A 25,671-nucleotide genomic window follows, 5' to 3' on the forward strand; every position below is an offset into this window, starting at 1 on the left:
ATGACAAGGTCCAACAAAGAAGATTCTTGGAATGAAAATCACGATAGATAAGCAAAGAGGAATTTTGCAGTTATCTCAGGCGGAGTACATCAACAATATTTTGCAAAGATTCAACATGGACAATGCCAAACCAGTTAGCACACCTTTAACTAGTCATTTTTGCTTATCAAAGGACCAACCCCCAGAGATGGAGGAAGAAAAAGAATTGATGGCTAAGATTCAGTATGCTTCAGCCATTGGAAGTTTGATGTACGTGATGGTATGCACGAGGCCAGACATTGGCCATGTAGTCGAAGTTGTAAGTTGGTTTATGTCAAATCCAGGTAAAGCTCATTGGAAAGTTATGAAATGGATTTTGAGGTATCTATGAGGCACTAAGGAGAAGTGTTTGTGCTTTAGTAAAGGTGAATTAAAAGTATAAGGCTATGTATATGCGAACTTTGCTGGTGAAGTTGATCACCAAATAAGTACCATCGGTTACATATTTATTGTTGGTACTATAGTTGTTAATTAGATGTCGTGGATACAACTATCCACTATAGAGGCTGAGTATGTAGCAGTAATAGAAGCTAGCAAAGAGTTGATATGGCTTCAAGGATTGTTGACAGAATTGGGATTCATCCAAGAGAGGAGTGTTTTGCATAGTGACGGTTAGAGTGCAATACATCTGGCTAAGAATTCAGCATTCCACTATAGAACGAAGCACATTGATCTCCGTTATCACTTCATCAGAACTCTGCTTGAGGATGAGATACTAACGTTGAGGAAGGTTCTTAGAAGTAAGAACCCAGCAGACATGTTGACAAAGGTGGTGACTATTGATAAACTGAAGTTGTGCTCAACCTTAATTGGCCTGCTAGAATAACATACCAAAGAAGGTTGTTGCACGATCGAGGTGTGAAGGTCGACTGAAGTCAATCTTCAAGTGGGAGATTCTTGAAAAAGTCATTGTTTTCTTATTATTTAGAAGTAAATGGAAGATGTTTCTACTTTATAGGAACCGTAATGAATGAATTACGGATGATGCATTCAATGCTTTGGCTATATAAGATGTCAAAGCCAAAACAATATCAATTCCAACATTGAGAGCATTTTCAATAACTAGAGAAATACACTGGTGTGAAAAACTCTGAATGAGAGAAATTCTTAAATACAATGTGTATTTCATCTTTCCATTAAATAAAAAATCTGCAAGAGCCCGTATCAATTTCTGTGTATTATTATTCCACATTTATATCATTATTCCATAAATTTGACTATGAGAAAATATTGCGTAGTTTTCTAACAGGCCTATCAAATAACTTGTTTAAAAAAAGATTTGTTTATTGATATTTTTGTATAATTTTTATTATATATAAATGATTAATTAATATGTACTGTCAGTGTAAAAATTTACATTGTCGATTCATCACCATCATCCGTTTGCATTATTTTATAAATTTTAAAATTAAAAGTCAAACTTATTCCAATATTCAACGGTTATAATTAACATACTCTTTAAAATTCTTTTATACCATCAACGTATAATTCCTATTGTTTTTATTCATTTGAAACTTACACCGTTATAGAGCGTATTGAAAATGTCAATTTTGTAATGTTCAGCTATTTTTTGTATCCACTGTATATTTACGGAAACTATGAAAATTATTCTACCCGTAACATATTAAACAATATGTGTCTTACCGTAACACATAAATATAAGTAACAAAGTTATACATACAGACAACTATGTCAATTAATTGTATTTATATTAATGTTACGATTTGAAATTTTCAGCATGTATCTAAAACACAAACGATTATATATCAACCCAAATGATAATCACATTAGAATATCATTTATTTAAACCAAATTTTTAAATCAATCCAACACTTCACTTAAAACTTAAGAAATTAGATAGATAACCAATATTGTGTCATCTAAATCAATGAATGTAGTTTTTAAATTGATTGGTTTTACCATTTAAAAAGGAACAGACACAGTTATTGTCCGTTTGCCAACTATTTCTATAAAATCTTGATTATATATAATGATTATTTGTTTAATTAGGGTGAATTAATTCCTATTTTTGTATCAATTTTGTAATGTTTAGCTTGTATAGGTTGAAAATCTGTGAAGAGTAAAACCTAAAAGAATATTTTGCTGCTTTCTGCACTAATTTCTTTACCCTTTGGGTTCTAGAATTTGTTTTCTGTTGGGCTCTGGAATTTGTTTGATGTTACATTACAATTACTTGTTCATTTTCTCATGGTGTATATCATCTTTGAGATAGTACAGTTTCTTAGTTCTTATTGTTTGTTTGGACTGTTTACCAATTTTCCTTCACCATTGAATAAAATGACTTAAATTACCACACAAAAAACAACAACAACAAACTCAATGTCTAATTTATGATGATTAGACCATCCCAGCACATCAGCACAATTCCTTCCGTACAAACTTCACAAACTCAATAATCCTAAAGGGATTATTTATTACATTTATTCTTACAAAACTAGAGAGTAGCCCCAGTCCCCCAGTAGGGACTATTACATCTTTGTTCTAGAGATTTACTCCTCCATTTTGATGATACATCTGATGGACTCCCCTTTCAGCATGTAATCAAAAGCTTTGTTAATCTCTGAGAATGGTACTGTGTGAGTAATGAATTTCTCCAGCTCCAGCTCCTGCAATATCACATGAACATCACATTAACAACACAAATATTAGTTAATCCGCCTAAAACACTGCATAATCTAACATCTATAAAACTTACCCCTTTCATGTACTTCTCAACAACATTAGGAAGATCAGTGCGGGGTTTGAAGTTTCCGTAGAAGGTCCCTTTAAGAGTCCTCTCGTTCAAGAAATTTATAGGAAGAGTTTTGAATGCATCATCTTTGTTTGGAATTCCAACAAGTACAGCAACACCCCAACCCTAATAACAACAAATCAAGGTTCAGCTTTAGCCTTAGTAAGCTTTATAATTTCTTTAGCAACAAGTAAGAGAAAATAAATTTCATTTTGGATACATCATGGACACATTCGAATGCTGAGATTATGGCCTGGATGCTCCCGGAACATTCAACAGCACGGTCCACACCTCCATTTGTCATTTCAGCTATTACCTATACAGCAACAGCATTTTAATCCATAGAGTCATACTCAAAATTTACATTAGAAAAGGCATATAGAACCGAAATATAATAAACTGTTATTGACGAACTAACTTGTTGAACAGGTTTTTCATGATCTTTCGGGTTTATGAAATCGGTTACCCCAAACTTCTTAGCTGCAAACAAGAAAATCATAAGAAATGCCTTCAATAAAAGAATAGTCATTGAATTTATGTCGACCTCAATCTTAAAGCATTTGATGGAAGATAAAAACAATGTACCTAATTCAAATCGGCTGGAGAATAAATCAACTCCAATGATTCTAGATGCACCAGAGACCCTTGCCCCTTCAGCAGCCTAATGTATGGTTTAAAGAAAAGAGAAGACATTAATAATTTTGGCTCATTTCATTTCCAATCATAACTGCAACACTAACACACATATTCAGTCAAAGGTACAAGAGCAACATACAGCGAGGCCAACAGCTCCAAGTCCAAAGATAGCAACGGAAGAACCTGGCTTTGGTTTTGCAACATTCACAGTAGCACCAAAACCTACACAACCATAAATGTAAATTGGATTCAGCCTAATTATATATTAATATCTCAAGTTAGAGACGTTGTATATGTATATACCAGTGCATACTCCACAACTGAGAATGCAAACTTTGTCAAGCGGTGCATCAGGGTTGATCTTTGCAACACATCCAGCATGAACCACAGTATACTCGCTGAACGTAGAGGTGCCGACGAAATGGTGTATGGGCTGTCCCTTGATAGAGAATCTACATTTGTTGTCATTGATCATGACACCTCTATCAGTGTTGATTCTAAGAAGATCACACAGGTTACTCTCCTCTGAATTACAATGTGGACATTCACCACACTCTCCTGTGAATACTGGCAGGGCATGATCTCCTGGTTTCAGGTGAGTTACACCCTCACCTACGCTCTCTACAATCCTGATCAACATCATCCCAACGATTATCAATAACATGCATTCCCATTACATAATTCAAATATATAATTAAAAGAAACAGTCAAAATATATAAAACTAAGATTTATAATAGGTGATTCAGCTTTCAGTGTTGAGAAGAGAAGCATACCCTCCAGCTTCATGACCAAATATTCGAGGAAACAATGGAGTCTGACCCTGAAACAAGGGGAAAAATGAAAACCATTTTAAGCTATTGCAGGAAGAAACAAAACACACTATTTTCATTATGATGTACCTTAGCCTCCCAGAAGTAAACATCAGTGTGGCAAAGGGAGGTGAAGAGTATCTTGAGACGAACTTCACCGGCCTGCGGCGGTGCCACCTCTACTTCTTCAATCACCAGCGGCTTCCCAGCCTCCCATGCAACCGCAGCTGCAAGTACAATGCAAATTTTCAAAACACAGGAAATAAACCGATGATTAAAATATATTAGGAAACAAAATGAAAATGAGAAAAACATAATATGAAAAAAGATGGAGATGGTATACCTCTGCATTTGATGATCTGACCAGCAGTGTTCGACGACATGTTTGCTATATCTGTGTGGAATGGACTGGTTGTGAGTGAGGTCTATTTATAGCCGTGGGAAGGGAGAGAAATGGGAAGACGGAGAGAATAGCTGTTGCTGTTTGTTTTATTTTAGGGCGGCATTTTTTTGGCTTTGACTAACCGGACACAAACTCTTCTTATATTCTTATCTTTTTAAGATAAACTTTTAACTTCTTTTCATAGATTCTGTTAAATAGTTTGTAAAATAATTATCATTTATACGAAAAATAATTTAATTTTAATTTTAATTTTAATTTCAAAATTAACTAATACAAAAACAGAATCTAGTATAAGTTACAAATAACTTTCTTTGGGTAATAAATAACATATTTATTTAAATATGAACAAAGTTGTCAAAAAAAACATAATACTTTTATTAAATTTTGTTGAAATGTAATTCCTTGTGTCGAAGCAGGTTGCTCGACAGAGTAAGGAAGTGTCAAATCACCTATGATTATTTTAGTAGTGTTAGTTATTTTGGACTTTTATAGTTTTGGGTTTTTATAGTTTTGAGCATTGACTTGAGGTCCAAGTTAACCTAAATCTATAAATAGAGGGAGTAACCCTTATTTTGTAATAAGAAGTGAATAGAGCATTCATAACATTGTATTCACAGTATTTTACAGTTGCAAAGTGAATAAGAAGTTTTCCACAGTTTGCGGGCAGAGAGAAACTCTGCAAAATTATATTACTCTTCCCCCTCATCGTTATATACACTCTCTCTTTCTCCATTGTTCCTTTCTTTTCATTGTCATTGTGTGGGTAATAACAATCTTGGGGTTTTGGGAATTTCCAACATTTGGTATCAAGAGCTCCGGTTTAATCGGTTCGTGGGAAGAAAATCATCATGGCAACGAATCATCCAAACGGTCATTTTCCAGTAAATCTTTTTATTCTCAAGAAAAACAATTATGAGAATTGGTGCAAGCAGATGAAGGTTGTGTTCTGTTATCAAGATCTTTGGGATCTTGTGAAGGAAGGAGTAACAACGCTTGCAGAAGCCGCGACGGATCAAGAAAAGGCTGCACATAAAGAATTGAAGAAGAAAGATTATAAAGCTCTCTTTATAATCCATAAATGTGTTGATTCAGATAACTTTGAAAAGGTTAGTGATGCAAAGTCAACGAAAGAAGCATGGAAAATTATGGAGAAATCGTTTGGAGGCGCAGAAAAGGTGAAAGAGGTGAGGTTACAAACTCACAAAAGAACGTATGAATTGCTTCAGATGGAAGACAATGAAAGCATAATTGATTTCTTCACCAAGGTTACGAAACTGGTGAATCAAATCAAGGTATGTGGAGAAGTGTTGACATCAAGATTTGTTGTTGGAAAGATCTTGAGGTTGTTGGCTCCAAAGTTCGACCACGTGGTAGTAGCCATAGAAGAGTCGAAAGATCTATCAAAACTGACAAAGGAAGAGCTTCAAAGGACACTTGAATCTCATGAACAAAGAATGGCTGAAAGAGCTGCAGGAAAGTCGAAGAGTGATATGGCTTTGCAGGCTCAATTAACAAAAGAAAGAAAAGACAAAGGAAGCTGGAATGGCAACAAAGGCAAAGGAGGCTACAACAATTCGACTGGTCGAAATCAGCAAGAAGGAAACTGGTCGAATCAGAGAAAACCCTGGAACCAAGGAAACCAAAGAGGTGGTGTTGCTGATAGAGGAAGAGGTGATGGTCAAAAGCCAGACAAGAGTCACATTCAGTGTTATAATTGTCAGAAGTATGGTCACTACTCTAGTGATTGTCCAGAAAAGCAGAAGAATCAAGAAACTTATGCAAAACTGGAGAAACATGAATAAGAAGAGACGTTGTTGATGGTTATAACAAGAGAAGAAGAGAGGTTCAAGGACCAATCGTACTTGGACTTAGGATGCTCATCACACATGTCTGGAAGGAAAGATTGGTTTGTCAACATAAAACCCTCAATGAAGAACATGGTGAAATTTGCAAATGACAACACTCTAGCAGCTGAAGGTGGTGGTGATGTTCTGATTATGAGGAAAGATGGCAAGAGGTTAGTAATTTCAAATGTGTTGTACATACCAGGCATGAAGAGTAATTTTCTCAGTATAGGGAAGTTAGTCGAAAAGAACTACAAGGTGTCGATCGAAGACAAGATGATGAGAGTTCTCGACTCAAATGGAAGGTTGATCTTGAAGGCTCCAATGTCTCAGAATAGAACCTTCAAAATTGAGCTTAATGTGATGGAGCATAAGTGCCTTGCAACAGCAACCAGTAGAGATGAATGGATATGGCATTACAGACTTGGCCATCTCAATTTCAAAGACATCAGAGATTTGAAGAGAAGAAATATGGTTTCAGGATTACCAGAAATCGACATTCCAAACGAAGTGTGTGAAGAATGTGTGCAGGCAAAGCAGCATAAGAACAACTTCAGTAAGGATGCAGGAAGCAAGTCGAAAGCAATTCTTGAAGTCATATACTCTGATGTATGTGGTCCTCTCCAGGTGGATTCGATTGGAGGTAACAAATACTTTGTTACATTCATAGATGACTTCAGGCGAAAACTGTGGTCTTACCTGATCCAGAAGAAAAGTGAAGTGATCGAGGTATTTTCCAAGTTTAAATCTATGGTCGAAAGACAAAGCGGTCGAAATATCAAGATTTTGAGAACTGATGGTGGTGGATAATATGTGTCGAAAGACTTCGATGCATTATGTGTGAAATAAGGGATAGTGCATAAGGTGGTGCCACCCTACACTCCACATCAGAATGGAGTCACAGAAAGGAAGAATAGAACCATTGTGAATATGGTTAGAAGTATGTTGAAAGACAAGCATCTACCCAAATAATTATGGGGAGAAGCCGTGTCGATTGCGACATATATCCTGAACAGATGTCCGGCGAAGAAGCTAGAAGGAATCACGCCATAAGAATGTTGGTCTGGTGTCAAGCCTAGCTTGAGTCATATGAGGATGTTTGGATCTATAGCATATAGACATGTTCCGAATCAGTTAAGAATAAAACTTGATGACAAGTCCAGTCAGATAATCCTGATAGGATATCATTCGATTGGAGGATACAAGTTGTTCGACCCAATGAATAAGCAAGTAGTGATCAGTAGGGACATGATCATAGATGAGCTTAAGGAGTGGGATTGGACTGAGAATGTCAAGAAAGATTCAGTGAGAATCTTTTGTGATGAACCATCTAGTGAAGTTGAAAGAGAAGTTCGATATGAAGAAGTCAGAGGTGAAGCAAGTACAAGCAGACCTCAAAGAACGAGACACATGCCTGCAAGGTTGCAAGAATGTGTGATTACATCAGATGATATGGTCGATGAAGAAGGTGAGTTGGTACATTATGCTTTCTACGCAGATGTCAAACCTGCCAATGCAATTGAGGCATTGAAAGATTCAAAATGGATGAAAGCAATGGACGAAGAACTGAAGCCAATCGAAGTCAATAACACTTGGTCACTTGTTGAATTGCCTCAAGACAAGAAGGCAATTAATGTGAAGTGGGTATACAAGGTGAAGTTAAATCCCATAGAATAAGTGACACGACACAAGGCGAGACTTGTAGCGAAAGTATTTCTTCAAAAAGAAGGAATCGACTTCGATGGAGTTTTTGCACCTGTTGCTAGGATCAAAACAATCAGGTTGGTTGTTGGTCTAGCAAACATGAACAACTGACAGATGTGTCAGATGGATGTGAAATGTGCATTCCTGAATGGCCCCTTAGAAGAAGAAGTTTATGTTGCACAACCAACTGGGTTTGTGAAACATGATCGAAGCAAGCACATCGAGATGAGGTTCCATTATCTTCGAGAGCAGGTAGCAGATGGGAAGATGAATGTGGAACACTACAGAACTAAGAATCAGATTGCAGACATCATGACGAAGGGAGTGCATGTCGAAGTGTTCAGAAGACTAAGAGCTATGATGAACGTAGATAGCTTAGACACAATGAATTAGGTGGTGTGTTGAATTGTAATTCCTTGTGTCGAAGCAGGTTGCTCGACAGAGTAAGGAAGTATCAAACCGCCTATGCTTATTTTAGTAGTGTTATCTATTTTGGACTTTTATAGTTTTGGGCTTTTATAGTTTTGGGTCTTGGCTTGAGGTCTAAGTTAATCTAAATCTATAAATAGAGGGAGTAACCCTTATTTTGTAATAAGAAGTGAATAGAGCATTCATAACATTGTATTCACAGTATTTTGCAGTTGCAAAGTGAATAAGAAGTTTTTCACAGTTTATGGGCAGAGAGAAACTCTGCAGAATTATATTCCTCTTCTCCTTCATCGTTCTATACACTCTCTCTTTGTCCATTGTTCCTTTCTTTTCATTTCCATTGTGTGGGTAATAACAATCTTGTTCATCAAGATTGATTAAAATTCTCTATAGATTTTGGGGGATTTCCAACAAATTTGTCTTAATAACTAACTATTTATATTTTTTCTATTATCATAAATGCAAAATAGTAAAGCATATTAATTAAAAATATTGTGTATGGTATGAATTAGATGATATAATTATAAATAAAATAATTTTAATTCAGCTTAATGCATGTTTTGGCTGTTATATTAATTTAAGTTTTTATTTAATTTTATTAATAAATAAATATTATTATTTAATCTCTTAAAAATAATCATGTTAACTTAATCTTTTTTTTTAAATTTTGAGGAAAAAAATTAAGTTGTGCATGAGTGACAATATAGTTCGTATAATATAATCTGACATCACTTTTTATTTTATTTTAAAGTTATTATTATTTGAAAAACAACAAAAGAGATAAATGAGTGAATCCTTGCTAAAATCCTTCATTTCACAAGGGTTGAAACAAACATATAACCATTGTTGATGGTTTGTGGTAAGGTATCGTGTGGTAATAAGTGGGCTACTTACCACCACGAACTATTGGTCGTCTTAATAAACTGAAAAATGTTATACATATCACTACAGTTGTAATAAACAATCATAGTGAAAAACTAAAAGATCATGGGTTCAATACTCAACAACGTCATTTTTTACGTTTACTAATCTGGATAGCACGCTATATATAGCCATAGTTGAAAGAATCAACTGTGGTGAAATGATTTATTTTTTTTAAGTATTATTTTTTTTATTTTACAGAATTCACATTTTTAACCTGTATTTTTGTGAATCATAAATAAACCAGAAACAACAACACAAACCATTTGTGAACCACACCATAGTTGTCAACTATTAAAAACTAAAAATTGTATTACATCAAAATCAAAATGGCACAAAACAACATACAATTTACACAACATTACATCAAATAATATCTACAACGTGAGAAATGTGTCTTATCTCTTGGTGTCTTGACTTTAAGCACCTATAATTTCAAATGATAATACTTATTAGTATATAACCTTAAAAATTATAACATACAATAAATCATGAATAAACAATAAAAATTATTTACTTGTTAATTTTCCCATATGCCTTCTTCATGACTATTACGAATAGCATGCACAACATCTCTATCAACATCTTCATATAACATAGACATTTGTGTTACGTAAGAAAAAGTCGAAAGTATATCAAAATTTAAATCATGATTTTCATCATTATGAGGAATGTGTTTTCCTTGGAGAATAATTGACCATCTTTTGTCATAAGGGTCAGTCACATAAAATACTTATTTTTCTTGGGTAACCATGATGAATGTGGTTCGGTCATATAAGTTGCCTTGCCAAAGTCAACTTGTGTGAATCCTAACTCATCAGTTTGTACACCAATGTTATTGTCAATCCACTTGCATTTAAATAAATGCACTTTAAATAAAACATAATCAATCTCCCAAATCATCTCAATGACCCAAAAGTACACTTTAAATTCCAATATAGGATTCTTATCTTTCAAACTAGAGAAATACACGGATTCGTCCTCAACCATAACCCCACTATTTTGCATTGTACTACGACCATGTTTTGATTTTGTATAAAAGGAAGACTTAGTAATGTCGTATGCAGTCCAAGTTACTGTATTAAATTTTGGCATGTATGACATTCATCCTTTCACTAAACCAACTTATGAAATTCTTTTTATGCTCTTTCAACAACCACTTGTCAATCATTCGGGGATATTTTTCCTTGATAAGTCTTCTGTGAGTAGATAAATAAGGTTGAACTTCATCAACATTATTCAACATATACAATTGTGCTTGAAGAACTATATCATGAGGCATTGACATAACATTTAAACCTTAAGTACATCTACCTTCATATCTGTCAGCATGACGAGACTTTGAAATTCTTATAAAGTCTACTTCTGACAAATAGTTTGAACAGAACTCAACATCGATCTCTTTTTCCAAATATTACTCTCAATGAGCCATTTTTTAAAATTATTTCCAAAGACAACATTAATGTGTTTTTATTGTTTGAAAAAATTCATCCCTAGTCAAAGATTTAGGAGCAATATCAAATGCTTGCTCTCCGTTAAAAGGTTTAGAAAACAAAATCTAGAAATTCAGGAAATCAAAGTTGATATGCTACTTGATTAACTTGAATGCGGTGGATCTTCGTGTTCGATTTCGAGAATTCTTAATCTGATAAATTGAAAAGGTTTTGAACCGATGAATCAAAGAGCGAACGTGTGATTGTGAAAAATGCGGGAATCAAACGTGATTCTTATAGACGACGTTTGAAACACCCAAGAACCCCATAAAACATATTTAAACACCAAGGATGTCACATATCTCTTTAACACAAACATGTTTCTCAAAACTTTTTGAAAAATCTGCAACTGGTAATCTTAAACAGTTCCAACTGAATAAATCCAAACAGATAGTTCAATACTCAAGCATGAGGAAAACAATCCCATAAATCTTAGAAAATAAAGCACAAATCAAAACAAATCTCGTCCCAATGTTACATATCAGAGCGTTATCGCATAACTAAACGAAACTCGAAAATATAAATAAACAAGAAGGAAATATGCGTCATTCTCCAACTTAACAACTACTACTCACTACCTGTATCTGCAACATAGGCATATTGAGCCACACAACAACATAAAAGGGGTTAGAATAACTTTACATAAGTTATTGGTGTATTAAATAGCAAGGATAACATACATAGATATAACACAATCATCCACATTAATTCTCATCCACAAATAATTACAATTCAAATGTGAGATAATATGCAATCCTCCTCCAATATGCATGGGGTGCCAAAAGTTTGGATATCCAAGTTATGTTACAGAATTATCCACATCTTCCGTTCCTCTCTAGAAATGTTCTCTCCGAACAATGAGGCTATCATTGGTTCTCTCTGAACCGTGACCTTGTTTACCTATCTCCAATATATGAATGCATGAGCATATAATGCTAATCACAACTCATAATCTATCAACAAATGACATATCCTATCTCGTATAAACAAGATCCTTTATGGACCCGTAATTAGCCAATATAAGGCTAAAATTGTAACTCTCTCTGAATTACACAACTCAGTTAAATTAAAAATAATAGAGTAAAATTATAATAATACCCAATAATATAATTAAATCATAATAATTATATTAAAAATAACAAAGTAAAATTATATTATTACCAACAACTTAAAATACACGTCAACTCAAGTTACTGATCGACTCATAAAATTACTCAAAACATATCGACAAAGTAGTTTGCTATTATTTTATACTCACAACTCACCAAATGGGAATCAATTCTTGTCTTTCACTCAACATAGTTCTCAAAGGAACTCAAAACAAATATACAACAATCTCTACAACTCCAAAACAATTCTAAAGTATTCTAAAGTACTCTAAAGTACTCAAATAACAACTCTATTTGATGAAGGTCTAACTTAAGTAATAATAAAACAACTCTAAAGTCACAATTTGACTCTCAAACTTATCAAAAAGGTAGCAAAATGTCATTAAACTTAAAATTACTAGAAATTCGTCAAATTGGACTGCGAAACATCGAATTTCCCTGAACACTCGTCGCCCGCCGGACCACGGCCTGACCTGGAGCCACGAATGTCGCGCGACCAATCTCAAAAGGCATTATAGCCCTTTGCCGCCGTAGTTGGCGCAACATCCGGTTTCGGTATCATCGTCGTTAGTGCGTCACTCGATAATGGCGGCTTTTGTCGCCTTCTATTTCCAGCACGACACTCGATTTTGATGGCTTCCGACGCCCCCCGTTGCGGATCTCTGTCGCCAACGCAACCCTAACAAAAGGGTTCTGCCGCGTGGCACCCCGTCCGCTATTCACCGTCGTTACCAACGCGATCCGCCGCCGCGGCTCCTGATTTTTCGGTCGTTGCTGGTGCGGCTCTGCCTCGCGAATTTTCTGATCCCGACAACCATCGTCGCCGCCGTGCGACACTGTTTCGGCTGCTGTGATCGGCGTGGCCTCCTTCTCCCAATTTCCGTTTTTTTTACTTGTTCTTTATTTTCTCGATTTTTTGACTTTTCAAATTTTTTATGATTTTTTTTAAAATAGGTTATTTGGGATTTTAGTGCCTTTGCCCAACTCAGTTATCGATTGCTCAGAACAAACATCAATTAGACTATGTCCAATGATTTACATATTCAACACTCTCATTTTTCACTTTTTACACTCCACATCATCTTCTCTCTCTTCCACCTAATAATTCAACACTTATTCAACTTTTACTTAATACAATGTTTTGTTTAATAAAATTCAACATCCTACCCCACCACTTTTATTTCATATTCTTATTTGCTTTTATGTTTTTGTTTTTGTGATTATATATTAATAATAATTATCGATTGAAAATAAATTAAAATAATTAAGAACTAAATAATTTTTTTTTTCTAATTTAATAGCTTATTTGAGTTAATAGAAAAAAATATTTAGTCTTTATTTGAGTTAATATCTATATTTTATCTAATTAAAATGATTGTGGATTCAAAGTAAAAATCTTAGGCATAGTTGCTTGGTTCCACTCAATTAGAGAGGTTATATTTTGACCTTCTGTATTGTTTGGCTCACAAACCTTATCCTAAACTATAAGGGCATTTTTGCTTCCTGAATCTTTACCACACCATAAGAAGTTCCTGCATATAGACTCAACATGACTAATAACTTTCTTTGGAAGCGGGAAAACCTGCATGCAATACCCCGTCACAGCAAAAAGAACACTTATGACAAGTTGATGGCTGCCAATATAACTTAACAATTTAGTGGTCCAATGTTGAATCTTAGCCACAATTTTGTCAATTAAAAGTTGGCATTGGTTTATGTTGAGTTTCCTACTAGACAAAGGAACTCCAAGGTATTTAAAAGACAATTTACCTTCAGCAAAACCAGTGGTAGTTAGGATCTTGTGCTGCTGCTGAAGATTGCTCCATAGGTTTCTTTCAAAGAAAATAACCTTATTTGAGATGATTTGAACATTAAATATAGTAACTCTTCCACTTTGAGACTTAACATTTCTTCCACGCGTTGTTAAAGTTGAATCTCTAACATAACATAGTATATGAAAATAAAATATTATTGATAGGAAAACTTTATCTCGTACCTTTACAATTGTACCCATACCCTTACAAATAATTTTTTTAAACCAAAATACCCTCATATAAATAGGATATATTTTTTAGAAATGGAAGTTTTTTTCATTTGCGCTTGAAGACTTTCGGAAGAGAACTTTTTGACATTGTAAACCGAAACACTAAGAGTAAGTCTTCCGGTTCACAAAATGTATACCGAAACACTTCTTCAAAGACTTCTAGTTCGCTGCATTTTTGGGGCATTGAACCGGAAGTCTTTTAGAAAGTCTTTCGATTTGTAAGTGTAGTTACCGGAACTCTTTCTTAAAGACTTCCGGTTTGGATGAACTAAACCAAAACTCTTTTAAGAAGTGTTCAGGTAGTCAACCTTGTTTTTTCCCACACCGGAACTCTTCTTTGAAGTGTTCTGATGCGTGTGTTTTTTTTATAATTATTTTGTTATAATATTTTTTTATAGTGGTTCGAAGACGAGGTGCATATGGTAGGATTTCAGACCGCAGTTTAGGCCAGGGCGCATCTTCATCTGCAGCAGAGCCGGCTGGATATCCAGGAGGGTCGTACGATACGTCTCTTTTGGTGAAGTACGAGCATCATGTTGCTCACCATTTATGGTTTGGTGAAGTAAATAAACGGGATATATTTGAAAATGAATAATATTTGAATATTTTATATTGTGTTTTCTAATATGTGTTTTAATTGTTTTTAGGAAAGAGGTCCGAAGAAAGAGTTAAAGGTTGTTGGATACGGACTAAAGCTGACATCTAGGGTTCCACTAGCTCTTCAACAACAAGTGGAGAGTTGTGTATCTAGATCTGGTTTATCTTCACTTCAGAGAACTAGTCTGAACAAGATAGACACAAATCTGATATCTGCATTTGTGGAAAGATGGCATCTAGAGACATCTTCATTTCACATGTCGTTTGGTGAAATGAGCATTGCTTTGGATGACGTCTCATGTCTGCTTCACTTGCCCATCAGGGGTATCTTCTGGAGTCCTCAGGATGTCACGAAAGAGGTTGTTATTGACTACTTAGGAGTATCACAGGGTGAGGCACAATCACATGTTCGTAGCTGCAGGGGTTCATATTATAAATTGGAGTGGTTATACGATTTATTCGTACAACATAAAGTTGCTTCTAGCTGGGCATATGCGACCAGAGAATATTTGTTGATGTTGGTGGGTTCCATCATTTTTGCCGACAAGACCTTTACACTTGTCGAGGCACGATACCTCCTACTGTTTACGGACTTAGATAGATGTTCGAGATATAGTTGGGGAGCAGCTGCACTGGTTACCCTATACAGATATCTTGGAGATGCGTCCATGTTCAGTTGCAAACAGCTCGGTGGATATCCTACTCTCCTACAGGTATATAATTTAATTTTGTTTATTAAGTGTTGGATTCATTTTATAAAGTAAGTTAACTTAATTTATTTTGTTTATTATGTTTTTATTTTGTAACAGTGTTGGATTCACGAGTACTTTCCAACTGTTGGAAAAAGAGGAGAGAATTGGAAACCATCTGATAATTATGGTCTTCCTCGAGCGATGAGATTGTCCTATAGGCAAGGAGTCCTGAAGGTTGATGATTTGCGACATATTTTGGACGAGCTGACACCTGCCGACGTCATATGGCGTCCATTTGAGGATCATAGAGCATGGCGTCAATTTGATGAGTTATGTCTCTACAGGGGGTGTTTGAAGTGAGGTGACACAGTTGTTCCATACTTACCTGGCAGATGTTTACGTCAGTTCAGGTCCAAGCAGTATGTTCCATCCACACCTCTTGATTGTATGATGGCGGTTGATATTGATGCTGATTGGATTGGTTACCATCAGAGCATTATTGTTCTGATCCGTCCAACTACCCTGACCACCACTCCATCTGAGGTAGAATATGGTTATCTGGGGTGGTATTATTGTGTTTCGCATCCACGTTTGGTCCCTCCCCATCGTGATGATCCAAAAGAGGTACTAGTTCTTGTTTATGACGCAGGACCATCTGATCCTAATTGGGCTCGTGTATCTACATTGATTCATCGTTATCTGAGACAGGTTAATGCCGAAGAGGAAGATCCACAGTTTGCTGATTTATTTGAAACTTTGCATATTTCTCATTCACATTAATTTATGTATTAAGTTTTAGAAATGAATATAATAGACATAATATAATATTCATGTTTTGATTACATATTCATGTTTTGAGTACATATTCATGTTAATATAGGTGTAAGTAATTGCCAATGTTGTAGACGTCCTGCAAATCCTAACATCCAAGACGTTGTTGTATGAGAACGAAACTTCTTCCAATCTAATGTGACCGGTGGCAACGGAAACCTCTCTTTCATGTTAACCTGATGACAATAGTTAAAACATATATTTAATAAAGTGAAATAATTAAAATATTAAGTCATATAAAATAACTTGTCATACAAATACGTACCTGAACTCAATGATTTTGGTTAACAAAATCAATGCAATAAATAGAGACATTTGGTGAATGTGAACTTGTCATAGGAAAGAAAGTCATGCACGGATTGCCTAAACAGACAAGTACAACATTATAGTGATTCGCTATCAAGTAACCTATATTTGGTAGAGTCAATCATTTTTCAGGTGGCTGTGAACCAAAGGATTCTATCATCAAAGATTCTCTCACTTCTGACAACCGATTAGAAAATAACTTGTCATACAAAGTTGACTTATCATTGTCTATTATTTCCAACCCCAACTCTCTGCTAACCATTGACCAACCATTCTCACCATATCCATGCAATGATGCAATGACTCTAAATCCACAATTACCATCTGATTCAACATTAACTACATCTTCAATGTATGACCACTACGCCAAAAACTGGAATAGACAGCGCACCTTAGAGGGCGCTTTATTACAAAAGCGCTCTCTAAAGTGAAGCGAAAAAATAAGGAGCAATAGACAGCGCACTTTAGAGGGCACTTTTGTAATAAAGCGCCCTCTAAGGTGAAGCGAAAAAATAAGGAGGAGATAGAGGGACAACAATACATGGCGCTTTTTAGAAAGCGCCCTCTAAGGTTACCCTTAGAGGGCGCTTTTAATAAAGCACTGTTATAAGTCCATGTGCATTTCCAGTTTATAAAGCTCTTCTGGAAAGCCTTAGAGAGCGCTTCCATAAGCGCCCTCTTAGGCCCCCTTTAGAGGGCGCTTTTTTTCCACAAGCGCCCTCTAAGGTCCCCTTTAGTAAACATTAAAATTATAACATACTGCGCGTTTTGTTATTTCACTCTCTGTTATTTTCGTTCTTTTTCACGTTAGGGTTCTAAGGCGTTCTCCTCCCACCTCTGTTAGATCTACGACGTTTCCTCCTTCTACCAATCAAAGGTACACGATGCATACATTATTACTTGCACTATTGCTTTGTTTTAGCTTTGCCCCATTTAAATTTTATGTTATTGTTGTTTATGCTACGTTTGTTTCGACCTGTAAAGTTTCAATATTCATAGTCATTTAAATAGTTTGGGTTTATTAGGCAATTGACGATTGGTTTTTAAATTGCTGAATTTGATATCGCTATGAACCACATTCAAAGACTGTTGTTAGGGTTCGGTTATGGTTGCATTATAGAGACAGTAGAAACCTTTGATTCTAGTAACTTAGCGTACATAGCGTAACTAGTAACTTAAGAAGTTTAGGTATGGATGTTATTTGATAGAGTAAATGGAGACATGAATGCCCTGCACAGAGTATCTTCTGAAATTGGTTTCTCTTCTGAAATTGTTTTTTGTTTATTCTAATTAGTAATGGATAATACATGGATGTCTTCCAATCGATTGTCGAGAGACGGGTTGACGCAGTTCAGTATACATCGCATCTAATGAGGCATGGAATTGATCGAAGTTATACATGTTGGAATTTGCATGGTGAGAAAAGTAACGAGAATGTTGAACCGGGGGATAGTACGACCTATGCCTCAAACTATAGTGGCGCAGATACATACGATTGTGATCGAGTTGAAGAGATTGCAGAAGCACTTGAAGGAGATCTTAAGGATTGTCCCGAAATGTTTGAGAGGTTGGTAAGTGATGCAGAGAAATCTTTGTATGATGGTTGCACTAAATTCACAAGATTGTCTGCGGTATTAAAGTTGTACAACTTAAAGGCGGGCAATGGATGGTCGGATAAAAGTTTCACAGAGTTATTAGCCCTTTTGAAAGATATACTTCCTGAGGATAATGTTCTTCCCAATCGAACATATGAGACCAAAAAGATGTTGTGCTCTATTAGCATGAGCTATGATAAGATACATGCATGTCCAAACGATTGCGTTTTGTTTCGAAATGAGTATGCATCGTTAAATGAGTGTCCTAAATGCGGTGTCTCGCGATATAAGAACAAGTTGTCTCCAGCAAAAGTCTTGTGGTATTTTCCTGTTATTCCGAGATTTAGACGCATGTTTCGTAGTGAAACCGATTCAAGACACTTGACCTGGCATGCAGATGAAAGAATTATAGATGGAAAGTATCGACATCCGGCAGATTCACCACAGTGGTTGAAAATTGATAATGATTATCCTGAATTTGGAGAAGAATCAAGAAACCTTCGCTTGGCATTATCTACTGATGGAATGAACCCACACGGTATCTAGAGTATCTCACACAGTACATGGCCTGTGATTATTATGATTTATAACCTACCTCCATGGCTATGTATGAAGCGTAAGTACATGATGTTGTCTATGTTGATTTCTGGACCTAAACAACCAGGGAATGACATAGACGTGTACTTGAAGTCCTTAATCGAAGATTTAAAGATTTTGTGGGAGACCGGTGTGGAGGTTTATGATGGATATAGGAAAGAAAGTTTCAACTTGAGGGCGATGTTGTTTGGCACAATTAATGATTTTCCAGCATACGGAAATCTATCAGGGTATAGCATAAAAGGTCAATGTGTGTGTCCTATTTGTGAAGATAAAACAGATTGGAAGCGCTTGGAGTTTGGTCAGAAGAATGTCTTTCTCGGTCATCGGAGATTCTTAAATTCAAATCATCACTACCGTGGATGGAGAAAGGCGTTCAATGGAGAGACAGAACAAGGCAGAGCTCCACCTATATTGACGGGTGATCAAATTTTTGAAAAGGTGAAAGATTTGGATACTCAGTTTGGCAAGCCTTTTGCCCACACACTTGTCAAAAGTGGGTGGAAGAAGAGGTCAGTTTTTTTTTGAATTGCCGTATTGGAAGTCCTTGTATGTGAGACATTTTCTTGATGTTATGCATATTGAAAAAAATGTATTTGAAAGTGTTATTGGCACGTTACTCAATATACAAGGAAAGTCTAAGGATGGCCTTAAGGCAAGAAAGGACTTGATAGCGATGGGAATAAGAACTGAATTAGGACCCTTGAAGAAAGGAAAACGAACATATCTACCGCCTGCTGCTTATACTCTATCTAGAAAGGAGAAAAAAACATTGTGTAAGTTTCTAAGTGAAGTTAAAGTTCCAGAAGGGTACTCTTCAGATATTAGAAGACTTGTGTCTATGAAAGACCTCAAGTTAAAGAGTTTAAAGACCCATGATTGCCATGTTATAATGGAACATTTTCTCCCAATAGGTATACGTTCTATTCTTCCAGAAAAAGTAAGAAGCTCTATAACTAAGTTGTGTTCTTTCTTCAAGTCAATTTGCAGTAAGGTGATCAATCCTGCGATCTTACCAATGTTGCAAAAAGAAATCGTTATTACTTTGTGTGAGCTTGAAATGTTTTTTCCTCCATCATTTTTTGACATAATGGTACATCTAGTTGTTCATCTTGTGAAAGAGACACAATTGTGTGGACCAGCTTATATGAGATGGATGTACCCTGTTGAACGTTATATGAAAATATTAAAAGGGTACGTGAAGAACCGAAGTCGACCAGAAGGTTGTATGGTTGAAAGATACATTGTTGAAGAAGCGATTGAGTTTTGTACTGAATATTTGTCTAATGTTCAGTCAATCGGACTCCCCAAGTCTCAACTTGTCGAAAAGAAAGAAGGAAAAAATCTAATTGGAAATAAAATCGTGGCAGTATCAAGGGTCGAACGGGATCAAGTGCATTTGTATGTTCTGCACAATGAGAATGAGGTTGAGTCGTATGTTGAAATTCACAAGGATGTTCTCCGAGGTTTAAATCCCAATAGAAATGAAAATTGGATAGTACGAGAGCACAATCGATGTTTTATACCTTGGTTTAAGGATCATATTTATTCAAAGTATTATTCAGATCCCGCTTCAATAACAGAAAGGTTGAGATGCTTAGCATATGGTCCAAGTTTCCATGTTTTTTCTTATAGCGCATACGTGATTAATGGATACACATTTTATACCAAAGAACAAGATGATAAAAGTACTATGCAGAATAGTGGTGTCACCGTGGTAGCTGAAGCAATGCACATATCAAGTGTGAAGGACTTAAACCCCAAATTTGCAAATCTGTCGTATTTTGGTGTTATCGAGCGCATTTGGGTGTTTGATTATGAGAAGTTTCAGATTCCTATATTTGGTTGCAAGTGGGTTGAAAATAATAACGGCATTCGAATGGATAAGTCAGGATTTTTGCAAGTGGATCTTAATAGGGTGGGATACAAAGATGAGTCTTTTATTCTAGCCTCTCAAGCTAGACAAGTGTTCTATGTCAATGATCTGAAAAGTACGAAATGGTCTATAGTTCTTTTTTCCAACAAAGTAATTGATGAAAACACTGGAGATCAAGGTGATATTGATGTTGAGATTGAATCGTTTACCAGAAATGATCAAGATGAGAATATTATATCAAATGATTCATATATTAGAAATGATCATAATGAGGGTATTTGGATCAATCCAACCGTCTGTGTTGTTAAGAGACATGTAGAACATATTCCAACCAAGAAAAGAAAGAGAACTTAGTGAAAAAGGTACAGGTCAAATGATTTTAATTGTTTTCTTTATTACAGGTAAAATGACTTTTATGATTTTAATTATTTTTACATTTGTCATCTGATTTTAATTGTTTTCTTTATTACAGGTAAAATGGCTATTATGAAGTCAATCATTCGTGCAAGGGGCAAAGGATACTTGAAAGTATCAATTGATATTTGTTTAGATGGAGATGTTCCATTGTCGTCAAGCCTCATTCGCGTAGATGATGATGCTAGATATTTGAAAGTATCCCTCTACGACAATGGAACATATCCATCTAAACAAATATCAATTCTATCTTCAAAAGATAAGGGACCAAAAATATAAGGGGATTACGCAGCAAATCGAGTCAGTTGCATCAAAAAAAAAGGTATAAACACAATTATATGATATTTATGCATAGAAAATGTTAATTCTTGATCTTATACTTCACCTAACTAATTTTATGATATTTTAGGTTCATGCTATTGATATTGAACAAAAAGAGGTTGTTGCTAAGAAGACTACTGCTAGCAAAAAAAACATACATCTCAAAGATGCTTTTGCTACTTAGTTTTATTTCTTTTTAAGTTATGAATTGGTTGTATATTTAGAATCTTTAGAAGTTAAACGATTATATATCAGTGGATTGTTGTATATGTATGGATTGTTGTATATAAGGCTTGTTGAATGCAATGTGTGAAAAAGGGCTTCAAATTATACAGTTTTGGGTGTACTGCTTCAATATACAGGTTGTCTAAAATAAATAAATAAATATAGCGCTTTTTAAAAAAAAAAATTTAAATAACCACCCACTTTAGAGGGCGCTTCCCAAAATAAGCGCCCTCTAAACCCTTTAAATTTCCACTTTAGAGGGCGCTTTCCAGTAAAAGCGCCCTCTAAACCCTTAAAAGTTTCCACTTTAGAGGGCGCTTTCCAGGAAAAGCGCCCTCTAAACCCTTAAATGTTTCCACTTTAGAGGGCGCTTTCTTTAAAAAGCGCCCTCTAAAGTGGCCCTTAAAGGGCTTAAAGAGCCACTTTAGACAGCGCTTTCACCAGGAAAAAAAGCGCTGTCTTTACCTATGCCAGCGCCAGATTAGAGGGCGCTTTAAAGCGCTGTTATAGGCCAAAAAAAGCGCCCTCTTTTCCCTTATTTGGCGTAGTGAAACCTCGAACCAAATAGATAGTGTCTCCACACCTTCAACATACACTACAACTGCCAACTCTAAATCCTGGGTACGATAATTCCTCATGAATCTTCAGCTTTCGTGAAGCATAAGCTACTACTTGGCCATTCTTCATAAGCATTCCCCCTAAACCCATCTTGGATGCATCACGATTTACCATAAAAGGTTCTTTCACACCTGGGAAAATTAGAACTGGAGTTGTTGTCAACTTCTTCTTCAGTTCCCAAAAACCTTCTTCTCACTGAACATCCCACACAAAGGCTTGACTCTTTCGAGTAAATTGAGTCAAAGGCATAGCTAATTTCGAAAAACCTTCGATGAATCTTCTGTAGTAACCAACTTAACCCAGAAAACTCCTGATTTTCGTAAATGACTTGGGAGCCTCCCATTGTAGTATTGCGTCTAGTTTGGATGGATCCACTACTATTCCACCATTAGAAATCACATGACCAACAAAACTTACTTCTAGCAACCAAAACTCACACTTGGATAACTTGTCATATAACTTATTCTCTTTCAAAACCTGAAGCACAACTCGAAGATGTCATGTTTGTTCTTAAGTTTTTTTTTAATACGCCAAAATATCATCTATAAATACCACAACAAACTAACCCATAAACACACCAGGAGCATTATACACACTGAAAGACATCATTGATTACTCATAGTAACTGTATCGAGTTCTAAGCACAGTCTTTAGAATATATTCATCCTTCACTCGAATCTGATGATAGCCCGATCTCAAGTCAATCTTGCTAAACACATAAGCTCCAACCAACCAATACATAAGACCGTCAATTCTAGGAAGATGATACTTGTTCTTGATAGTAACCTTATTCATTTATTGATAATCAACACATAACCTCATACTACCATCTTTCTCCTTTACCAACAATATTGGAGCTCCCCACGATGATACATTTGGTTGGGCAAACTTCTTTTCAAGCAGGTCTTCTAACTATTTCTTTAGTTCACCAAACTCTGACGCATATATCATGTATGGTGCCATCGGTAGAGGCCTAGTACCAGGTACTAAATCTATGGAGAACTCAATTTCTCTCTCTGGAGGTAGATCAGTAATGTCGTCTGGAAAAACATCTCGAAATTCGCACACTACATGAAGATCAACCATCACCACTTTACTTTCGAATTTTAAAGAAGAAAATATTGTAAATACTTGGGTTCCGTCTTTCAAGAGCTCTTCCACTTGATTAGCACATATAAACCTTGAATATTCCTCTTCAACAAACTCATGAAATAACACCAACTTATTATAATAGTTGATATGAACATGGTTGAACTCCAACCAGTTCATCCCTAGAATAACATTAAACTGACTTAACAATAAGCAGACTAAGTCAATACGAAAGTCCTTACCATAGATCGTCAGAGGGAAATTTAAACAAACCAGAGAAGTAGTCATCGACCTATTAGCTAGAGTATCGATAACCATACTACCATTCATAGTAGACACCACAAGATTCAATCTTTTAACATAGTCACAAGATATGAACGAATGTGTCACACCCGTATCAATAATAGCAATCAAAGGGACACCATTAATAAAACATGTACCTTGAATCAGATTATCGGACCTAAAAGTATCCTCTCCACTCAAAGTGAAGACCTTTCCACATGATTGAGCTTGCTTCAGTTTCTGGCACTAAGTACATATATGACATTGCTCTTCACAGTTGAAACATATCACCAAACCAAATTTGCATTCATTAGTACAATGCCCCAGTTTCCCATATTTAAAACACTTCATATTAGTACATTTTGAAGCACAATGACCCATATGTTCACACTTGAGAAAAGTAGGAACGCCTCCCCCACTTGTTCCCTTCCCACTAGCAGTTTTCTGTTGAAACTCATGTTTTCCCTTAGCATCTAGAATTCCACGGTTTACCGTGATTCTGGTTGCTTCTTTTCTTATCATTAATACTCTTATAGTGAGGATATCTAGCACAAATATTTTCATCGTAGAAACTACATGTATTAACCATCAGAAAGAACTGACGAATGTCTTGGTACCCAATGAATTGCTTGATTTCTAGATGTAAGCCACTCTCAAACTTGATACACTTAGATCCCTCATCTCCTAACACATTGTAATGATGGAAGAACCTAGATAACTCCTTGAATTTAGCAGCATAATCCATAACAGTCATGTTTCCTTGCTCCAACTTAAGGAACTCGATCTGCTTCTTGCTACGAACATCAGCCCATAAATACTTCTCAAAGAAATTGATCTTAAAGTTCCCCCAAGTGATCTCAGTACCTGCAAATTCTAACTTCTCACGTGAATTCTCCCACCAATACTCCGCTTCCTCAGCCAGCATATGAGTATCAAACATGACCTTATGCGTGTCTATGCAAGCGCTTACCCTAAAAAAATTCTCAGTCTCTTACAACTAAACCTGTGCACCCTCTGGATCATACATCCTCCTGAAATTTGGTGGATTGTTTTTCTAAAACATACTCAGTCCACGGAAATCACCACCCTTAGCCTACTGATTCCACCGAGCCTACAAAACCTGCAAAGCCTGTGGCACTTGCCCCATCACATGAATCGTTGCTTCCAAAGCATCAGCAATCGCTTGGTATTTTCTCCCCCTAGCCATTTCTCCATACACCAACAAATAAAGATTAGAATAAATATGCATTGACAATGTTCATACACATGTCAGATACTAAGGAACAATTAAAAGTCACAAAATCTAGGTTGGACGGATCGACCTGCTCTGGTACCAACTTTGTGACACCCTGGAACTCCACGACTCTTGTTAAATTATAGTCATGAAAATGAAACACATTTAAACACCAAGGATGTCACACATCTCCTTAACACAAACATGTTTCTTAAAACTTTTTCAAAAATATGCAGCGGATAATGTCAAACAAGTTCAACTGAATAAATCCAAACAAATAGCTCAATACTCAAGCATGAGGGAAGCAATCCCATAAATCTCATAAAAACAAGGCACAAATTAAAACCAATCTCGTCCCAGATTTACATATCAGAGCGCCACCGCAGAAGTAAATGAAACTCGAAAATATAAATAAAGAAGAAGGTAATATTCATCATTCTCGAACTCAACAGTTATTGCTCGCTACATTTATCTACAACATAGGCATAACGAGTCATACAACAATAGAAAATGGGTGAGAATAACTTTACATAAGTTATTGGTGTATTAAACAACAAGGATAACATACATAAACATAACACAATCATACACATTAATTATCATTAACAAATAATTATGATGCAAATTTGAGATGATATGCAATCCTCCTCAAATATGTATGTGGTACCAAAATTTTGAATTTCCGAGTTATGTTACATAATTATCCATGTCTCTAATTCCTCTTTAGAAAATGTTCTATCTGAACAATGAGACTACCATTGGTTCTCTCTGAACCGTGACCTCGTTTACCTATCTCCAATATATGAATGC

At 35.8% G+C, this 25,671-nt stretch overlaps 1 protein-coding gene across 3 annotated transcripts in view; it reads right to left on the reverse strand.

The window, feature by feature from the left end:
* Nucleotides 1-2,363: 2,363 nt before the first annotated feature.
* Nucleotides 2,364-25,671, reverse strand: part of LOC127082491 (alcohol dehydrogenase 1-like) — an 86,697-nt gene continuing 63,389 nt past the window's right edge. Inside the window, exons 1-10 of one of the 3 annotated variants that reach the window (XM_051022737.1) lie at nt 4,581-4,748; nt 4,328-4,464; nt 4,202-4,248; nt 3,731-4,056; nt 3,567-3,649; nt 3,377-3,452; nt 3,210-3,271; nt 3,012-3,107; nt 2,756-2,917; nt 2,364-2,666 (exon numbers count right to left, since the gene is read on the reverse strand). In XM_051022737.1, coding sequence (XP_050878694.1) covers nt 2,550-2,666; nt 2,756-2,917; nt 3,012-3,107; nt 3,210-3,271; nt 3,377-3,452; nt 3,567-3,649; nt 3,731-4,056; nt 4,202-4,248; nt 4,328-4,464; nt 4,581-4,620 — 1,146 coding nt within the window. In that variant the 5' untranslated portion in view covers nt 4,621-4,748 and the 3' untranslated portion in view covers nt 2,364-2,549. Of the gene's footprint in view, nt 2,667-2,755; nt 2,918-3,011; nt 3,108-3,209; nt 3,453-3,566; nt 3,650-3,730; nt 4,057-4,201; nt 4,249-4,327; nt 4,465-4,580; nt 4,750-25,671 lie in introns of those variants that run through there. The other 2 variants (XM_051022738.1, XM_051022736.1) reach the window with 2 other exon arrangements.

The sequence above is a fragment of the Lathyrus oleraceus genome, chromosome 5 (assembly GCF_024323335.1).
Source record: "Lathyrus oleraceus cultivar Zhongwan6 chromosome 5, CAAS_Psat_ZW6_1.0, whole genome shotgun sequence".
NCBI lineage: Eukaryota > Viridiplantae > Streptophyta > Magnoliopsida > Fabales > Fabaceae > Lathyrus > Lathyrus oleraceus.